At 39.3% G+C, this 20,998-nt stretch overlaps 2 protein-coding genes across 3 annotated transcripts; one reads left to right on the top strand and one right to left on the bottom strand.

Moving 5' to 3' along the window:
• Nucleotides 1-8: 8 nt before the first annotated feature.
• On the bottom strand, nucleotides 9-6,756 carry slc28a1 (solute carrier family 28 member 1). The gene is made up of 18 exons (XM_010729395.3): nucleotides 6,625-6,756; nucleotides 6,287-6,366; nucleotides 6,131-6,207; nucleotides 5,687-5,778; nucleotides 5,353-5,542; nucleotides 5,128-5,269; nucleotides 4,841-4,954; nucleotides 4,111-4,182; nucleotides 3,936-4,016; nucleotides 3,739-3,819; nucleotides 3,490-3,615; nucleotides 2,646-2,776; nucleotides 1,621-1,789; nucleotides 1,156-1,353; nucleotides 950-1,031; nucleotides 757-855; nucleotides 555-666; nucleotides 9-390 (listed from the first exon to the last, which is right to left on the bottom strand). Exons 1-18 carry the CDS (start codon nucleotides 6,626-6,628, stop codon nucleotides 276-278), a joined length of 1,965 nt encoding a protein of 654 aa, XP_010727697.2. The 5' UTR covers nucleotides 6,629-6,756; the 3' UTR covers nucleotides 9-275.
• A 4,808-nt stretch (nucleotides 6,757-11,564) lies between these two features.
• On the top strand, nucleotides 11,565-19,802 carry znf592 (zinc finger protein 592). 2 transcript variants are annotated; one of them, XM_019272306.2, is made up of 9 exons: nucleotides 11,568-11,857; nucleotides 12,247-14,468; nucleotides 15,192-15,370; nucleotides 15,448-15,621; nucleotides 15,712-15,871; nucleotides 16,111-16,371; nucleotides 16,834-16,946; nucleotides 17,055-17,196; nucleotides 17,294-19,802. In XM_019272306.2, the coding sequence occupies exons 2-9, from the start codon at nucleotides 12,267-12,269 to the stop codon at nucleotides 17,798-17,800; spliced, it is 3,738 nt and encodes a 1,245-aa protein (XP_019127851.2). In that variant the 5' UTR covers nucleotides 11,568-11,857; nucleotides 12,247-12,266; the 3' UTR covers nucleotides 17,801-19,802. The 2 variants fall into 2 exon arrangements, 1 of the variants encoding a protein (XP_019127851.2); XR_003461349.1 differs by lacking the exons at nucleotides 17,055-17,196; nucleotides 17,294-19,802 and adding an exon at nucleotides 16,539-16,720 and having other exon boundaries at nucleotides 11,565-11,857.
• Nucleotides 19,803-20,998: the final 1,196 nt, after the last annotated feature.

Genomic DNA, 20,998 nt, shown 5'->3' with positions numbered 1-20,998 from the left:
ATATTAAATAATTTAGTTACTTAATTTTATTTTAAATATTTACATTTACATTTCCTGACGTACATTTCTGAAAGTGTGTCATTTGAATACTTGGCTTTAAATAAAAGCTGATGAACTGAATTATTTTACAATATAATACATGGATACAAGATACATTCATTTTTAAAATATATGCTTTACATTTCTAAATACAAGCGTGACAAAAATATACAAACATGAAGGGACAAATCAATTACAGTATAAATACAGATAGTGCTATGTATTTTTCTCCTATACTAACAAACCACAGCAGAAAGACCACAACACTGACAGCATTTAGAGAGAAACACAGTTGCATTTGCTACTGTGCTCCACGATCCTTCAAATGAAATGGTCCCATTGTTTATAGTGCTGCAAAAGAATTAATTTGAGATATAAGTCCAAATAAGTTCATGTCAGATACTTAGCTGCCTGAGTGCATAGTACACAATGATCTATTAACTCTGTGTGTCACTAAGGTTTTCCCTAACCTTTTAATTCAGCCACTAAAGCATAATGAAAATGTTTATTCTTACCTTTTAAAGAGGTCTTCACAGCAGGTTTGTATGTTTACATCTGTGGCATTGAAAACATTAGTCGTACTGAAAAGCTCCACACAACTGGGCATTAAAGGATTAAAGAGGATACCTGAGAAATAAAGTGAAAAAAAACACTTAGTTATAGTACAACAGGAAATAAGCTAAACTGCACTGCCAGTTCAGTTTAAAAAACTCTTACCTGCAATGCAAGCATTGACGAGAGATACACAAGTCCCAGTAAGCATAGCCCTCATCACCAGAGACGAGATATCACTTTTTCTGGATGGGCAAATAGAGGCTTTGAGGGAAGAAAAATATTCTGTGTCAAAAACAATTGCTGAGAATGATGAATGAGAATGATTATGTACTGTGGTGAGGGATAAAATACTCACATAGGCCTCCAATCACAATACCCAGTGAGCTGAAGTTGGCAAACCCGCAAAGAGCATAAGTGGTGATTATTTCTGATCTGACCTGAAACAAGAAAAAACAAATCATGTCATCGTGCATTGAAAAAAAAAAGTGTTTCCTTTCCACATTTTTTGTGGAGCTAATACTTGTTGCACAGACAACTCAAATTAAGGATCTATATACTCACAGATATCCATTGCCTTTCACCTCCAATGACTTCCTCAAGTCCATTGAGTCTGTTGCTCTTCAGTTTCGATAATTCCTGATAAGCCACAAACTCGTTGAGGAAGAGCTTTGTGCCAATTAGTTCAGCGACAATAAAACTGTCCTCATATGGCACACCCATCATGAATGCCACAGGCATGAACACGAAAGAGCAAATAAGCTGTGACAGAGAGTTATAAGGTTATTTGGCTATTGTAATTAATTTATAGTACAGTAAGCATTCGGTGAAATGTACATTTAAATGACAAAATACATCATCAAAATTATGAAATTATGAAATAACTAAAATTTTTGGCTTTAACAAGGACTGCATTTCATAAGCTCTTTTTTCCCTTCCAATATTACACTAAGTCAAAATGAATACAACAAAATGTAAAAGTACTGCACATTATCAAAATGTCACAAAATGTCTAGTTATTCGACGTACCTGAAATGTGAGTTCAGGATGTCCCACCATACTTCCCAGCCAACTTAAAGCTTGATTTACAAACCCAAGGATGGCGATAAAGGCTATCAGATTTGCTGCAATGTTGGCAACAAGACCTATTGAAGCAGATGCTCCACTGCTAGCAGCCTCCAGAATGTTCTGTTCATCACTGGGGAGTTTAAAAAAAAAAGTAATTTAGCTCATGTGGAAATGTATAATAATGTTTGAATTAAAATAGATTTGTGTTAAATGGATCTGGGTAAGTATAAGGTCACACAGAGTATATTGCTTTTGAGTGTTGTGTAACTAGTATAAGTGTTTTGCAGGAGTTGCAGGTTCAAGGCCTACACACAGAGAGAGAGACGAGCAGATAAGCAGAGAAATAGGAGACTCCCCTTGGTTAGAACTGAAAGCAGACACAGAACATCTTACTATTGTGGATTATATTATCTGAAGTGCCTAATAATCATTTAAGAATATTAAACTGTGTGATTATGTTGAACTATTGCTTTTAAGAATGTTGTATAACCAGCAGAGTGTTTTTGCAGATTACAGTTTGTGTCTGAGTGCAATCCCACGCCTGAGGTATGTGTGTGAGCACAACTAGAAACTGTTACAAAGCATCTGAATCTAGGCACAGAGTGTACCCAAGGACACGATGGTCCGAGAAAAGAGCACACACACACACCCGGGCATCGGCTGCACCCAGCAGACTACCCTGTATGAAGATAATAACAAATATGTAACCGTTTGTGTGATTTAATAAAACTAGCTGGAGCCAGAGAGAGCTCAGAACTCAGCAGGGCGTGAAGGTGTGCAGATCGCGGGGTCTGTAAGAACTGAGAGCTGTGTTCTCCCTCTTGCAACAGGTGAAACTGGAGTACTTGTCTTTGTCTTCTTTAAACTCAATATCTCTCTGCTCTACAATCAGGTCTACAGAATTCGGGGTGGTTTGAATCACCACAACACTCACAAAAGTAGAAAAATTCTGAAAGGGGAGAAGGGAGAGGGACAGATATACTTACCCACCAGACACTTTAATATTCTTGTCTGACTTGAAGCGACTCTCTTCTGTTTCTGGGTAAGAAAGTTTAGAGATGGCCAATGCACAAGGAGCAGCCATCACAGAGGCAGATATCAAGGACGTTGCATCAATCTGCAGAATACAGTTTTTGAAGAAATTATGCCTTATTTTCTACATATAATGCACATGCATCATTGTGGTATTTGTTTCCATTGCTACACAGAGACATCAGAATCTGAGAGCATTCCCTGACAACAATTCAAATCATGGTGCATACTACAGAGGGTTTAAACCACTTAAAGAATATTGCCAACATTGTCAATCATTTTCCTGTTCCTCGTTCATGTTTTTGCTTACACTTGTTTCTTATGATTCATATTGAACTGGCCTCCTGAAGAATCTTATCAAACATCTACAACTGGTCCTGCAACCAACATAAAACTGAGGGGACACATGACTCCCAGAATAAAAAGCTTAAACTGGCTCCATGTCCCCTGAACTGAACTGATTTAAAGCTGCTTATGACTGTTTTCAAATTGCTTTGGCCCAGATCACAGTTTATGTTTTTAATAAATTACTTATTTATTCACAGTGACGGTTCTTCCTTCCAGGAACTAAAGTTTACAGTGATGCTGCATTTAGATTATATGGCACCAGTCTCGGGATCTGTCTCCCTTGAGATTTCTATCTTAAAAGAAAACCTACTTTTACCTTCTTGTTGTTGTTTTTATGTTTTTGTGGTTGTTGTCTTTTGTCATTTGTTACACATTCTAATGCAACATTTTGTATGAAATATGCATGTATTGTATGTATTTTGTGGTGGTGTGAAAGCAACTTAATCTCACCCCAAATGAGATGAATGCCCCCATGACACTGCCTGCAATTGTGGCAAATCCACCAGTCAAAACAGCATGGATCTCAGATTTGGTCATGTCCTTCAGATAAGGGCGGATCAGCAACGGTGCCTCGGTCTGATGCACAAAAATCACGTTATGTAATCATGAAGCTACAAAGTGCAAAGAGATTCAAGCTCATTGATTTATTATGTAGCGAGATTAGTGTTCAAGATAGTGTTCCAAAAAAATCAAGAGTACCTGCCCAACAAATATATTGCCTGCCACACTCAAGGTCTCTGTGGGAGAGGTTCCCATCGTTATCTGCATGATCCATGAGATCTGCATGGACAAAAACACGTGGCCCTTGGTCATAGTACGTCACTGCAGGCGTAAGCAATATCCACCCAGACCTACAGGAACCTATGAAGCTGTAAGGTACAAAATTTAATCTTTACCTTCAGAATGAGCCACTGCATTATCCCCAAAAAGTAAAGGACTGACATCACACTGCTGAAGAACACAACAATGGGCAAAGCCTGATGAAGAAATCAAAGTTAATGTTAAACACAATAGTTTATAATCTTGGTTAAGTGCCCATGTTTAAGAAATAATACACTATAATCCACTTACTTGAAAGGCAAAAATGTTGATCAGATCCCCAAAAACAAATCCTGACCCTTGTTCAGTATACTTCAGAAATGTCTGTGATTATAGGACAAAAAGAAACATATATTGCATTGTTTTAAATAATTATTTCTTTACTCAATCCATTTATTACTGACATTTGTGAATTTTATGACTCTGTTACTCGTTAAATTAGCAACAGAAGAGACAGCAGGCTGAAATACACATTAAAAATCCACTAAACTTTGGGTGACCAGAGGATAAAAGTGAAGAGCACAATAAAGATAAGCATGTATTATCCACTCAGTTAATATTGTGTAGAATAGTGTGTGCTGGTAGATAAGGAGCACTGTGTGTCATACTGTTGTGCACCAAGAGCTTCAGCATCACATATGATGTGAATCCTGGATCACACATTTCACAGTAATACTACTACTGTCAAATACATAAATACATAGTTAATTTGGGATGTTAGTAATGTTCTACAAAATGGATCGTGTTTGATTCTTAATAAAACAATTTACAATGTACAAACAGTTAATGTTATGTTTGCTAATGATTTGGGAGTTAAATCTGTAATGTTGATGTAGGAGGAGCTGAGCTTGTGTAATAATGATCAATGTGTATGCTATTATTCTATATATTAAGATCACACACATGCCCATTTGCTGATGTAAAGCTGAAGCAGACACCTGCTTGTTTGTCCTACTAAACTGCACATTTATTATTTTTATACCTCCACTTGTTTTCCAAGCCATTTGAATGCTGCCAGTCCAGGTTGTGTTCTTATAACAAAAATGCCAATAGCGAACTGTATCCCGAGACCCCAAAACACAGGCCTCCATGATACCTAGAGGAAATTAAAAAAGAAAGAAAAGATAGGACCATAAGTATATCAGCCTTGTGTTGTTACAAGGAAGCACTTCTGCTAAACCCTAAGATGATAGAAGCACAAGGCCAAATGATATCCAAAGTCTCAGCAAAACAGACTAGAGATAACCATAGATGTGAGATAACACTCACCGCCGCCCTGTGTGCTGACAAGAGGAATACAAGCACGATGAACATGCACACACCTCCAAATGAGATAAGCTGCTCAGGACGCTTGCTTGTGTCTAAGGCAAGCCACACCACAAGCAGGGCCACAACCACTGCGATGAAAATCCTGAAAACCCAATAAAACACGTGTCGATTCATTAACAGATTACATTATGTGTTGCTCATTGTCATATTTAGGCATCCACTCACCATTTTATCCACTTCAAGTTAGATTTAAAGCATCTAACTGCAGGTCTGAAACACTGGCTGATGCTTTCTCCCTTGTACTCCTTCAAAAGGTCATATGATTTAATGACAATACCCAAACTGGTGAGGACCACGAGGGCGGTGGCCCTCTGGAAATTCAACACACAGGCTGCAATGAAGTATGCCACATAACCTACAGAAGAGTACAGAGCATTTGATCAAAAATGATTGCCTATATTCACATAATTATTCTGGTTTTGTGATAGTATGACAGAAACCACTTCAGAACAAACTGCTACTGATTGTAAAATTTGAACACAAAGAAACAGACTTTTACCTGCTCCAAGTATGCCAAGCACAACGTATTTCAAGGTTTGTGCATGAGCCTTGATGTAATCCTCTGTGGCATTAATCGGTTTGGAAACTTTGCTAAAGTATGGGAATAAGTAGTGTACAAAATATACTTCAGTTTGAAATCAAAAATGTTGTCTTACACATAAATATAGATTCAGTATTAAGTAATGTACTGTATGTTTGCACTAAAGTTTGTTCTTTTGCATATTAAATACAATCCAAACTAAACAGTCTCAAAGTTTACAGTAGCACAGATTTTCTGTTGCATTTACATTCATTTTAAACATACAGTAGTGTACATTTACATTCTATATAAACAAAATCAATATTACAGAAATCTGATAGTATGCACCTGCTGTGATAACTGCACCTAAAAGTACTTTCCCCCCCAACAAAACACAAAGCGCAATCACTTGAACTGACACACCTGAAGTATGATCCCAGTCCATTTTTAGTCTTTTTAGTCTCCCTGTTGACACTGCTAGTATCAGTAGTGTTGTCCTCCTATATTAGAGGGATTTTATTTTATTTTTTTAATATAATGATGTGCCATTTTATTTACAAAGAAAAAGGTGATACATACCTCTATTTCAAAAGCCTCGTTGTACACACCATTTCCATTAAGGTGGGTTATGTCTCTGAGCTGGACACCATTGGATTCCGCTGAAAAATGCATCATTGTTCACTTCTATGCAGCACCCTTATGCTAGTGTAGTGGCTTCAACTTTAACAACCAGGAATGCCAAACAAGTAACTGTGTAGCTGTGTTTCTATGTACTCTGAGAGATAAAGAACCTTAAACCAAATCCACACAAGATTCCTCATGGCTTATCTTGTGAAGAAACAAGAAAATGCCACTTTACGACTGCAAAACAAATTCAATGGAATTGAACTCAAGGAAAAGCAGAGTTAATCACTTACTCATTGTATGTGCTCCGAAACCCAGCTCTCAAATGCTGTGCTGTAAACAGTGCAGGGAAATATAGTCTGCCCCCTGTGAAGTGTCTTATCATTAATTAACAGACACACTACGCAGTACCTTCACTGTCACAGGAAGTACACGACGTAAGCATACGTGTGATAATGCAACAGGAAAGATTTAATGGACCTCATGAAGTAACATTTGATTGTGGTACGTGATGGTGACTATGTTTGCTTGAAATCACTGTTAACAGATATAAATACATAGTAGATGACTTTGTGCTTTAAAAACTGATATGTGACAACACAGAGTGGATTAATCATGAATCGGAAGAGACTGTGATCCACCCGTCTTAGTCATAAAAAGTCATGATTAGTCGGAAGGAAGACTTCAAAAAATAGATTTCTACAGTAACCTGATGAAAACTTAACTCATAAGCACATTTTTGTGCTTAATTTGACTGAACAAAAAAAGGCTTGTGCAACATCCTTGGAAAGCATTATTTAGATTATGGTGGATGCAATTGTTTGCCGCTTAGATTAAAATGTAAGTAGTCTTATACAAACAGACATATAGGTATATTATATTACAAATCATAAATGCTGTTAGGTTTGTGGCAGGTGACCTTTTTCAACCAGGCCAATCAGTGAATAAACACAAAATGTAACACACATTGCTGGTAAAGATACACATAATAGTATGTGTACTACATACTATTATGTTAAGGTATATGTTACTGTACTGGATTAAAGTCAGCAGTGTCAAACTAACTTGTAAATCTATAAACGAGCCTTAAATCAAAGCTGTTATCTGGACCATTAAATATATTGCAGTGCAATTTGTATTTTACTCTCAGTGTGATCATTCATGATTGGATATAATGGCAACTATTTGTTCTACTCGCTGCTGTTCGCACACAAAAAAAATCTCTGATTGCTCTAAAAATGGTGTTTGTTCATGGCTCATAACATCAATGAGAGCTCAGTATGTCTGAATGGATACAATCAATTCCTGTTTAAAAGTACAGGATATTTGTGTTTACTAAGTTTTTCAGGAAGCCTTGCAGACCGTGAAATTCATTAACAGAGGTTAATGACCTGAGTTTGTAGCATAACATTAAAAGCATTGGTTTAATAACCCAAGATGGTCATTTTGTGTTCACCATTAACTCGTGTGAGTCAGTTTGACAATTTAGACGTGACAGAAAGAATGTTGTGATTGAGAAAGCATCTGTTGAAAGATGATTGTAATACACACTATACAAAAAGCCCTAATTTAAGCAATATTCCACTGAATTTCTGCAATATTGCAACATTGTGTTTCCGTTGTTGTACATAAAATGTACATAAAATAAATAGCCTCCCAAATTTAGTTTGCTCTTAAACAACATGACCTTACTTTAACCACTGATTATAATCAAAAGTATGGAAACACCTTCCCTTCTCTTCCCATTCAAAGGTTTCACTTTACTTTTTATTATTTTCAACATTGTAGGTGAAGACAGCAAACCAAGCATAACTGTGCAATAACATAGGGAATTATGTGGTGAACAAAAAAAGTGTAAACGAAGCAAAATGTGGTTTACATTTTATCCTTTTAACCTGTGCTTTGGACTTTGAATTCTCTTAATCAGTTTCATGAGGTTGTTACCTGGAATGGTTTTCCAACAACCTTGAGGGAGTTTCCATATATGCTGAGCATGAGTCGGATGCTTTTACTTCACTTTATGGCATCTGATGCTGCACTCTGTCCATTTCTTTCTTAGTCAAATAGCCCTTACATAGCCTGGAGGTGTGTCCTATTGAAAAACAAATAATGGTCCCATCAATCGCAAACCAGAGGGGATGGCATGTCACTGCAGAACGCTATGGTAGTCAAGAAGTGTGCCTTGAGTTTTGAATAAATTGCCAACCAGCAAAGCACCATCACACCTCCTCCTTCATGCTTCACAGTGGGAACCACACATGCAGATAACATCGGTTCATCCGGAACCAAAAACAGTCCAAGCTCTCAACACTCTCTCTAGTGGTCTCCTCTGAACAGTTGATGATGGCATGTGTCTGCTAGTTGAACTCTGTGAAGGATTTATCTGTTCTGTAATCTAAATTGCTGTTAAATTGAAATTTCTGGGGCTGGTAACAGTAACAATTTTATCCTCTGCCGTAGGTTAACTCTTGTGTTTTACCATAGTGTTAGATGTTTTTTTTCCGACTGCACTTGAAGACACATTAAAAGTTCTTCCGTTTTAATGCATTGACTGACCTTATGACCTTGTGACTCTGGTGAAGCAAGTGCCAAGAGTGTGCAAAGCTGCCCTTACTTGATACGTGCAGGTCTGTGTGTCACCACTTGTGTCATCACTTTACAGCCTGACTAGCGGGAATGAAGTATTGTGAGTATTTCTGCCCTCAAATCTGTCTCACAGGATATCAAGGACAAACCAGATGAACCTGTCCAACCTATCTAAAAGATACTGTTATTTTTTGGGACAAGCTGCATCAGGTCAAGGCCTACCACTCCATTTGTTGCTGGTTAAATAGTATGTGGTTGTTACATTACAGTTGTTATGGAAAACATTCAGTGATTATCTATCTATGTTCAATTTCCACTTTACTTTATTTCACAAGGGAAATCCACTTAGTGTCAATACTGCTTGCCAGGAAATATTCTGTGTATATTAATAAAACAAACAGTCAAACAATATCTTATCTTTCTGTGAGATGTCACATGATTTACAGCATATCCAGACTCCTGTCAAGAACAAACAGTGGAGCTGATGCCAGGTTTCTTTAGGTTTATTTAGACCCTGATTATAAATTGACCAGGATCAACAAACACTCGCTGCCACAATGGATAATGACACTCAGCGAAACAAGGGGTTGTTGAAAATCAACATCTAACTGTTAACAACACAATGCATCTGGAGAACATCGACCAAATCTCAAGAGGAACACATTTTAAACATATTTTGATCATGCACACTATTTTACAATATATTACTGTATTTCACTGCATGTGTGTCCTAATCTTTTCCCAGACAGTGAAAATAATGAAAGATGCTATTTAGTTGTTGAGCATGTGGAAAATGTTATCTTCTAGTGGCATGTCAAACTTTTTGGAAGGGAAAGGTTAAATTGCTAGACTACTCCTTTAATTGAAACACATCTTGAGCTTTCAAGAAAAATATATAATATGACCAATCATTACATTTTTAGAAGGCCCTAATAGATTTTACTCCAAGGGTTGCCATGGCCATGAATACGTATTATGTTACACTAGCCACCTCTGGGGTGGCAAGGTGGTGCAGTGGTTATCACTGTTGTCTCGCAGCAAGAAGATTCCTGGTTCAAGTACCAGGTACTCCAGCTTCCTCACACAGTCCAAAGTGCACACAAACATGCACTGTGTGGTGAGCTCTAGCCCAAAGTCAGCTGGGATAGGCTCCAGATAAACCTTGACTATGATGAGGATAACAGATTAATCACAGATAATGAATGGATTGACTACTTACATGATGATAGTAATAGAAGCTTTTGTGTGTTGCAGCAGCTGAACCAGTGGGTACAATAGTAACGTTTCAAGCAGTCCAGCATGGACATTTGGAGATTAGATTAGATTATACTTTACTCATCCCACAACAGGGAAATTCACTTATTACAGCAGCGAGTGTGATACACTACAGAAATTGAAATAGAAATGGCAAAAACACAACGAACAGACAAAAGTATCTTATAACCTACACAGTAAACAAAAACAAACAACCTGCAAACAACAGACAATGTGCAAAAACAACTACTGAAGGTAAAAGTGGCATGATATATAAATAATAAACTGACCATGATATAAAAATATTGTAAGGTAATGCAACCATGATATAACTCGTATTGCAAAAGTAAGTGGCCATGATATAAATAACCTCTCCTTCTTACACCGTGGGTGTAGCAGTCTGCTGCTAAAGGAGCTGCTCATGGACCCCACAGTGTCATGTAGGGGGTGAGAGGTGTTGTCCATGATGGATGTCAGCTTAGCTAACATCCTCCTCTCACCCACCTCCTCTATGGAGTCCAGAGGACAGTCCAGGACAGAGCCCGCTCTCCTAATCAGTCTATTGAGCCTGCTCTTGTCCCTGTCCGTGCTGCCTCCTCTCCATAAGACCACAGCTGTCAGAGTCATAGAAAGTCCTGAGGAGAGCCCTGCACACTCCGAAGGACCTCAGTCTCCTCAGCAGGTGGAGGCGAATCTGGCCCTTCTTGTAAAGCACATGGGAGTTGTCAGTCCAGTCCAGTTTGTTGTTTAGGTGAACACCCAGGAATATGTAGTAGATAGATAGTGTACTTTATTGATCCCAGAAGGGAAATTCTTTTGTTGCAGCAGCATTACAAGTAACAACACAAAACAGGCACACAGTATACACAGGCATGAAACTGCTCTTGTTTGAGGTGGAGGTCATGTAGTGAATATCAGATATCAGGGACGCCGTATAGGGGGGAAAAAAGTTAGGACAATTCCAAGGGCCCACGACTGACAGGGGCCCCCAAAAAATAGGTAAACACCAATATAAAATTATTAAACCATCATCATAGAGTATATATATTTCAACTATAATAATGAAATTAATGATCTCTTTGTTTTTACGTGTTTTGGGCAGTAAAAGTTAAATAAAAATGTATGGTGGCTTTATAGTGAACTGCACTGCATACTGTATGCAGAGTTGCATGCATGTACAAATCACCAGCAGTAAATATTGTGCTAGTACTAGTATTGAACTACAAGACGCAAAAACAGTTGCAAGCCTTTAATTAATTAGAGTTGTGTAAAGCTTTTGATGGGATAGTTAGGTCCTAGAGATGTGGTGACAACAGCTGCACAGAGAGGGGGGCCCGATTTGATTTTTTTGTCATGGGGCCCAAAATTCCTGGCGGCGCCCCTGTCTCAGTTATTGTCCATGATACTGAGAAGTTTGTGCAGCATCCCAGCACAGACAACACGTACTCAACACTGCCTGCTGTAGCCTGTGCACGGCACCGCCTCTCCGTCTGTCAGACAGCGCCGAGGGCTCGAGTCGCCCCGCGCAGGGAAAAAAGGAAAACGAAGTTAACACGCTAGTAGCTTGTAGCCTAGCTATGAAACCCTGCAACACTCACACCTAGCAGACACACACACGGCGCACACACTTTAACAGACTTGAACAGCTAGTTTACCGGAGCTGTTATAACACAACCGGATCAAATGGTAAGCGCGTCCGCGCCGCGATAAGCGACGATAGCATGTTTGCTAAGCTAGGTTGCTAACTAGCTGGCTATGTAGCCGATTGTTAGCTGGTTTCTGTGTTAAAACAACTTTTTTAAAACAGGCCGAGCTTTGGGTGAGTTTAAATTTGGCGTTACGTGTTTATTTGTGTTTATTACTGCATGCCTTGGTGCAAAAAAAAGTAGCTGTACAGACGAAGACAGGCAGAGCTTGTTAGCCCGAGCTAACGCTAGCACACCCAGCTGTTAGACAGTTATTAATCAGACTGTAAATGAGCTGACAACAACTCCCTGAGTGTTGTGCCTGCAGTGTCCACCGTGCAAGCTGAAAGATAACACTTTAAACATGCTCTCTGTGTGTGTTTTCTGTAGGTTTATAACCCTGTGCAGCTATGGGTGACATGAAAACCCCAGATTTTGATGATCTTCTGGCTGCCTTTGACATCCCAGATGCCACAGGGTTGGATGCCAAAGAGCCCATCCAGGGGAGTCACGAGGAGACCGAGAGTCAGCTGAAACACGCAGGGATATGTCTGGATGATAGCCTATTGAGCAACCAAGCTGTCACGGCGGCAGCAGATATTCCAGTTGTGAGTGTTATTGTGAAAAACACTAGCCGCCAGGAGTCGTTGGAAGGATTTGGACCAGCATTGCAAAATGGATTTCGGGGACAGGAGACCTCCATTGACACTGTTGACACATCCAACACTGGCTTTTCAAAATCGTTTGTCTCTGCTCTGAACGGGGAGAGTTCAAGAGAGCTTCTCGGGAAGGCACCCATTCAACACAAACCTGATGGGACGCCAATATTTTCACAGTCACTTTCGCATTTTAGTCCGATCTCCAGTCCTGAGTCCGAAGACGCTCAGTGTAGTAGGGATGAAATGCATCCAAAAGAAAGACCCTGTTTTCCAGAAGCATCTGTTCTGGTGGAACCTTCAATCCCAGACGATCCCAAAAAACTGGACCTCAGCATGTTTGACGATTGTCCAAAGGATATCCCCAAGAGCACTCAGAGGAGTAGGACAGAAAGTAGCAGAAACGAGGAGCCCTCTGACATCTGTGTCAGCAACGAAACCGACAAAACACAAACAAGAATACGCAGTGCACTTCCCCCACCGAGCGGTAGCCAGAACTTTATTGAGAACAACTGCAATTCAGGAGCCTCAATGAATGTTCCCGCTTCTTATCCACATGTCAAATCTCAGACATCTAAATTATCCTCTTGCCTTGAGGCTCTGGTGGCTTTGAATGCCAGAAAAGATCCCAGAGAGGCATCAGCCATTCAGAATGACTACATGAAAGCAAGCCCCAATGTGCCTATATCTCCACTAAGCCCCAGAAGTCCACTTGAAGCTGTGAAACGGTTAATGAAACCCTCCGATAGCCCTGTAAGCATCTGCAGTGATAGCAGTGGCAAGGCATCCCCTGCAGTGGCGTCTGGGTCACCGCCTGCCATACCCAGGGTCAGAATTAAGACCATCAAAACCACATCTGGGCAGATCAAACGCACGGTCACCAGTGTGTTGCCTGATTCAGAAACAGATGAGATTCATTCTGCATATGAATCCTCTCCATCACAGAGTATTATTAGTGAAGATTCTTACGGTTATATGTCTCCACATCAGTCACAAAGTGCAGCTGTTGATAGCATTGTTGGAATACAAACTAAAGGTACCCCGGCTAGCACATCTTCACTAAAAGTCGTACACAACAAATCAGAGGCTAACTCCAGGAGATCAGGCATAACGCAGCCAGCAACAATATTCCATAATCCTAGTGGTCCTGGCAAACGATCTGTTGCACATCAGGGGCAGAAACCAAAGAGAGGATCAGCCACGGGAGGCCAAACAACTAGCACAAACTTCCTTCCCAAAGCAATGCACTTAGCTAGTCTGAATCTGGTCCCTCACAGTGTTGCAGCTTCAGTGGCTGCACGGTCCACCTCTCATCAACAAAGTCAACACGCACTCTCCTCAACGGTGTGCAGCACTGTCCCACTGGTGCATCAAGTCAAAACAGCCAAATCGTATCCTCGCACGTCCACTCCCAACACAGCGGCAGGAACCTTAAACAGACTGTTGAACAATGCCAACCCTGTGCCTACATATGTGCCCAACCTGAACCCCCCTGCGGAGAGCAATATCAACCTTCCACCACGCGGATACTGCTGCCTCGAGTGTGGGGACTCCTTCGGGGTAGAGAGGAGTCTTGCGTATCATTACAGCAGGAGGAGTGTACACATTGAAGTAGGATGTACGCACTGTAGGAAGACGATGGTGTTCTTCAACAAGTGTGCCTTGTTGGCACATGCGCGAGAACACAAGAACAGCGGTGTGGTGATGCAGTGCACACAGCTTCATATGAAACCCATTGCAGAGGATCAAATGTTTGTACCCCTGAGTACTGAACCTGTGAACGCGGACTCTTACACCTCACCATCACCCTCCTCTAAAAACCAACCCGTCCTGCCCCTGTATCCAGACAATGTCATTCGCCACCGACTCCGTTGCCTGGAGTGTAACAAACAGTTACCTGACTACAAAGCACTTGCAGGCCATTACCAGAGGCCGTCAGAAGATGTGGAAGGACTAGTAAGTAGATGTTTCATTGGAATACTACAAGATAAAGGTGGTAATATTCTATATTTTTTTAGTTATTGTCAACAGTTCCAACGAAAATACCAAAACTAACAATGTATACGTCCATTTCTTAACACTTAATGACTTCCCCAGCTTGTCTCTGGCACCCAGCCCTGTTCACTCCTATTGAAGTCGTACTGTGAGTCTTGAAAAATGGGTAATAAATATGTAGTTTTATGTTTTTTCTTTTAAAGGCTCAGCAATTCTTAAAACAGCTGGACACTGGCAGTTTTGAGAAAACATTACTCAAACTATAAATAAAGTATAAATTCCTTTTTTTCACTGGCTGAGAATTAATACAAATGTATTGCTCTTGTGAGTATTTAAGGAAGAAGAAGGAGAAGTGGCATTGATTGAAAACAAAATACAGAGCCCACATTCATTGTAATGAAGGAACACGATGCTCAGTGCTGCTTTGTGTTTTTAATAGTTTTTAAATCATTTTTTCGGTCTATAAAACAGAGCAGTAGGCTATATGAGGTTTTGGCTGATGCTACTTGTTTGTAGGATCAGTCGATTGTTGGTTTTAGTCTTTTCATGGGATTGTTGACAAAGATTAAAATATAAAATACCACCAGACTTATCCATTTAAAGGCACTGTAACCAGTATGTATGTATATGTATGTTTCACGTTCGTTATGTTTTTGACTTTTCTCATTTTCTTTTATAAAACAGACGTGTAAGGTGTGCTCAATGCTGTTACCCAACAAATGCAGCTTCAGAGCTCATGAACGTATCCACGCACACAAGTCCCCTTACTGCTGTCCTGAGTGTGGCGCCCTGAGTCGCTCTGCGGACATACAGAAACATGTCAAGGAAAACTGTCTGCACTACGCTCGCAAGGCTTGGTACAAGTAAGTAAGAAAGCAAGCCGACAGTGTATAAAAAAAATAGATACAGTACAGTGTTACATTGTTTCCTTTTCTTCCAGATGTCTTCACTGTGATATGGTTTTCAAGACCCTTCAAGGACAAAAGACCCACATTGAGGAGAAACACTGTAAAGTCTTTTACAAGTGCTCCGTCTGTCCCGTTGCCTTCATGACTGCTGACAGCTGTGAAGTGCATTTAAAAAATAAACACCGTGCTAGCAAAATATCGCCGCTGTAAGTGAAGACCTCATGACCTGACCTTTTAAAAGTTGTACATTTCTTTTTTTTACAGTTCATTCTAACGGTTTTCTCTTTGTTTCACAGGTTAATCTTTAAGTGTTCGTGTGAAACAGTGTTCAAGAAAAAGCAGTTACTGTTTCAGCATTTTCATCAGAATGCCAACAAGCGTGTTACGTGTATATTCAAGTGTCCTGAATGCAACTCTGTCTTTCCACAAAAGCAGCTGTTAATGCAGCACTTCAAGGTTAGCCCCGATTGCATTTTTTTTGTCTCTCATAAGAGATACTGTGCATGTTTGTCAGTTTAAAATAAACTCCCTGCAAGTGGTCTGTTTGACATGTATTTGTTTCAGTCTTGTTGAACCACAATGGCAAAAGAGAAGTCAAATTTTGTTGTGTACAAGATGTATTAAATAACTTATGTCCTACTGGACATGATCATTAATGTTAGGTCTCATTTTGCCATGTATTTCCTGTTTTGCAGAGTGTTCACGTAGGAAACATGACAGCAGAAATCGAGAAGAGCAGTAAACAAACAGACAGTACCGACCGGCACCAGGATGCTCATTCCGTCCCACAACAGAAGAGCTGCAGCCCTGTTAAGCACACAGACAGTCCCAGAAAAAAGCCTGAGCAGGACAGCAGACCTCGTGTGAAGCCCACCGGCTGGACGTGTGGCGAGTGTCTCCAGTGGTTCCCTGAACGAGACTCCTATGTTTCTCATGTAAAGACCAATCATGGAAAGGTGAGAGATCATGAATTTCCCATGCTGGAATGTGTGTGTTCAGAGATCAGCGCTTAAAACAGAAAGTACAGTATCTGTATTATGTCTGTTTGTGTTGAATTATAAATTGCCAAATTACTTATTATCCTATCCTCCTTGTTAAAATATAAGATTGTCTGTTATGTTAGATCCAGGTGAGACAGACGACTGAAACTGTGCTGAAAACCCTCCTGTGTAGACACACCTTATATGCTGGGAACCTCTGAACTATGTGTACAACTGATCAAGATGCCCAATTAAGTGTTAATATTTCTTAATGATTACCTGTGTATAGGTAATAAAATCATTACTCGTTCATGATTACCTCAAGGTAAGAAGTGCAGTATAATGAATGAAACATTTACTTGTTTAATTGATTAATTGTGAAGTTTATATCACTTTATAACACGTTTCTATTCATTAACCTCTTCATTTTTTCAACAGTCAATGAAGAAGTATCCATGTCGACATTGTGAGCAGTCTTTCAACTCTGCAACCAGTCTAAGAAGACACATACGCAGTGACCACGATGGAAAAAAGAAAATTTATACTTGCTGGTAAGATTTTTGTTAGAAAATGAACAGATCGTTATTGTCACAGTCTTGAGTGTTTTATCAAAGTAAAGAAGAAATGCTTTAATTCCACTTGTGTTTCTTTTTGCGCAGGTATTGCACAGACACCAAGACAATATTCACGACGAGTGTTATGTTGAAGAACCACATCAGTCTCATGCACGGAATAAAAAATCCTGATCTCGGCCAAATGCCAAAAACAGCCATCCAGGAATCAAAAAAGGCTTCGGGCAAGGTAGTGTTTTAATTCTCTTTTTAACACAAACCATAAAAGCAGGCACAAATATAAATGTCTTACTCGTCATCATTTGTGTGACTTCTGTGATTTGCAGCGGCTTTTATCAGAAAGACCTGCCGTGGACATACAAGCGAAGGAGCAGGATCGTGCTTTCAGTGTCGAGGCTCTGTCAGCGAAGCGTCTGAAAACTCAGTTCCGCTGTTCAAAGTGTGGTTTTAGCACAGACGACAGCACACAGTTCCAGCAGCATATACCACAGCATAAAACGGACGAAAACACTCCTCAGTGCCTTCACTGTGGCCTGTGTTTCACCTCCGTGCTGTCTCTCAACAGACATCTTTTCATTGTGCACAAAGTCAAAGAAGAGGAGAAAGAAAAAGGGGAAGAGCGTGAGGTGGAGGCAGAAGTTAGGGAGATGGAACAGGATAATCAGCCAGTTAGATCAGCAGATACTGACGAGGTCAATGACTTGTTACCGGAGCTTAATGAACCTGAGCCCTCACAGGCAGAAGAGTCAGCAAGTCTGTGCTGTGACAAGATCGTGGACTGTAATTTAAAACTGAGCACTCACTCTCAAACACAAGCAGTCTCTCTCCGGTAGTGAGAGCCACCTTAACACCTCCTTAAAGCTGCTTTAAAGGGAAAAAAATTACTGTTCTCTACCAACTTTGTGTACTTACAGTGCGGGGAGCATGTGCAAACGAACAATCTTTAACTTCCCTCCATGTTGTCTGCATCAAAAGCCTCCTGCTTAATTTAAAAATGTGGAAGTACAATCTGTAGTTAGACAACAGTCTAACAGAGCAGGGAGCTCTGTTAAACATTGTTTATTTGCATATACTACCTATATTGTACTCATACAAAGCTGGTTGAAAATACATTACACTATTTTCCTTTTAATATCTTCAGTTTTCATGTGAAAGTAATGGGATGCTTGATGTTCTGCATGGAGGTGGTGCAACTTGTTTGGGCGTTTCTTTTTTAAATTTCTCTCGTTATTCGGAGGTTGTGCAGTATATTTAAGCAGATCCTTAACAATTAGTAATGTCAGTATTTTCCTAAGTGAGAATACAAATTAATATTCATTCATTGCATTTGTTTTTATTTAACTTTGCATGTTGGTAATGTATTCATCTTCCCTTCAGACATACGTGCACACATATTACAGAAGCTTTTTATTTCTATTTCTTTCTTTCTTTTTCAAATGTTTTCATCCAGCCTGACAGACGTAGGTCTGTTTAGTTTTTAGGTCTGGTATTGTAACAGTGAACGTGGTGTTTGTAATCACCGGTCATTTTATTTCTTACATGTTGTCTGAATATTTAATGCTACACACTATTTCCTTAAGGGATTCAGTTTTTATGAAATGAATGCGTTGCAATTAATTTGCAGTACAAAGCTTGAAACGTAGTCACCATTTATTACACATCATAGCATCGTTCAGTATTAATTTAAAAAGCTGTATTTCCTTATTCTTTTCAGTTATTTAAAAAAAAAAAAAAAGACATCCTGTGAGATCAGACACAGCTGAATTGTCTCGGCTGAACAAAGCCTTCTTAACTTAGGCTACACAAAAGAGTTTCTTTTGACTATTTAAGCATTCTGCAATGCTTTTGTTTTTATGTTTATGGAACATGTTGTCCCAGATCTGGCCTTCCTTTATTGTATTATTTTCTTAATGATTTGTCTTTCTTTTCTCTTTTTTTTAATGAGTGTTTATGGGAAACATGGAGAGGTATTGGATGTGTGGTGCAACAGTATTGAAAATACCTCAATTTGCCAGAAGTGTATTTTTCAGGCAAGTGGACAGTCAATGTTATGTCAAATCAGGGTACATTGTTTTGGATAATCCAGAGCAGGTTTGAAAGTGAAGTTTTGTCAGCATATCGAAGATGATGTTTTATAAATCAGGACCTGCTGACATGAAGTCATTATAATAATACTAATATGATCAGAGGGATTTGTTAAATCGATAATAAATTGAGTAAATAGATTTGTGAGCTTGTTGCTCATAATGGTGGCTACTTCTCGTCCGCAGGTCTAGATTTGTAAAGCAGCACTTCTTGTTTTGTATTGAATTCACGACAGTTCCTACCTCCGTGGTTTATGGCAGTGATTGTTAAAAGTTGAAAGTGTTTGAGGAGTTGCAGGTGATCTCAGTGCAATGTAAAAAAAATTAGTAAATGTGTATAATCCCACATTATTAAATTTTATAAATTATTTTGGGAAAGAAATTAAGACTATGTGGTCATATTGACTTGACTTGGCAAGTGAACTTTTTCTATTCTATTTAAGTGCTATATGAGCTCTTTATTTCTCTGTTGTCTACAGTCCTTAAATCACAACACTGCAGCTGTTAAACTGCAGGCTACAAAGAATGACTTGTTCTTTTGTAATGCTCGTTGAAAGATATTTGTACTTTTGATACTGTGTACAGTGAGGACTTGTATAGGAAAGTAACCTGTGTACATACAGTAGCCAATGAACCCTGGATTCACAGCATTTCTTAAGCCATTACATCTATTCAGCATGCAGTGGCCCATGTGCCTTGCTGTAATGTTTACGTAAAGTACTTACAAAATAAATTGGTGCAGTTAATTATACCCCTGCTTCGTCTTGTGTTACATATTGATGTGCGGGATGTGGGGGAGGGAAGCATTTAATTGTATCTGGACGTGATCATTTGCACTGAGGTCATGTACTCTACAGTCGTCGTTGCAAGACAGTATGACACAAGGCACACTAATGTGTATCATTGATCCAATAAGAAACCAACCACAGATGGATGACTTCATATCATTAGAATATTAAGCCCATCCTATCTCAGTATAACTGCCCGTCTCCAAAGAAACAGAAGAGCAGAGATTTGAATTAACCGACGCCAAATTGTGTTGAACGCGTTTGAGGAATGAAAGGCACCTTGACAAAGATCTGCAGAGCAGGATTCCTGTCTTCTTTCATCCTCGTCTCATACATTGCCATGACATCTTCAATGACTCTTGATTTAACTGAGCTAAGAAATAAAGTTTCAAAGATCAAAGTGAATCCAAGGGGGAATCTGTGGGCGACAGGTAAGAGAACTCACACTGTTCCGGTATTTTATGCCTTTTTTATTTTTTGTGCTACTTTTGACTTTTCCCAAATATTTATGACAGTTTATATTGAGAATGTTTTTTGTGTTAATTAAGGGCATTTCATGGGCAAGAAAAGCGTTGTGGATAGTTCCTTTTTGGAGTCTGCCTTTGAAGATGTGAATGTTCCCGCTGAAGTTGTTAGTCCTCTGTACCGAGTGGAAGACCTGCAGGCGCTGCTCGCTGAACTGCTGAAATCTGCCCAACTAACACAACAGAAACAAGGGTTGGACATGTTTATTATTATTATTATTATTATTATGTTTGTTGTTGTTGTTGTTGTCATTAACTTGTCAGCTGTGTCCAACTGATTATATTTTCCATTCATTTAGAGGAGGAGGGGACCCTGCTTGAGGAACATTTCAGCCAAGATTTTGTTACACCATCACTGTAACAATATGAAGTCCTACTGATAAAGTCCTACTGATAAAGAGGAGAGTTTTATGTTTACTTTTTTTTTTATGTGACATGTTACACCAAATAAGATAAGTGTGCTTTGTTGCCACATGTTAATAAACTAGTACTGAAAGCCAGACCATTTTTTTTGCTGATTTTCATTTATTTTGTCACTTGAAATATTATTTTCTTTATTGTATTAAAATATGTAACTAATGTCTGAGCCATTTTTGACAATTCTTGAAACCCCTACGGGACGTTGGTGTCTGATT

This window comes from Larimichthys crocea, chromosome XXI (assembly GCF_000972845.2).
Source record: "Larimichthys crocea isolate SSNF chromosome XXI, L_crocea_2.0, whole genome shotgun sequence".
NCBI lineage: Eukaryota > Metazoa > Chordata > Actinopteri > Sciaenidae > Larimichthys > Larimichthys crocea.
Note: the sequence above shows the minus strand (reverse complement) of the source record. Positions and strands in the feature narration are given on the sequence as shown.

Coding starts and splice junctions, on each gene's coding strand:
- slc28a1 (XM_010729395.3), bottom strand. Junction 4,183..4,840: donor GGCTTGGAAAACAAGTGGAG/GTATAAAAATAA, acceptor CTATAATCACAG/ACATTTCTGAAGTATACTGA. Junction 391..554: donor TGTGAAGACCTCTTTAAAAG/GTAAGAATAAAC, acceptor ATTCTTTTGCAG/CACTATAAACAATGGGACCA.
- znf592 (XM_019272306.2), top strand. CDS start 12,267: ATGGGTGACATGAAAACCCCAGATTTTGATGATCTTCTGGCTGCCTTT. Junction 14,469..15,191: donor CAGAAGATGTGGAAGGACTA/GTAAGTAGATGT, acceptor TTTATAAAACAG/ACGTGTAAGGTGTGCTCAAT. Junction 16,372..16,833: donor TAAAGACCAATCATGGAAAG/GTGAGAGATCAT, acceptor TTTTTTCAACAG/TCAATGAAGAAGTATCCATG.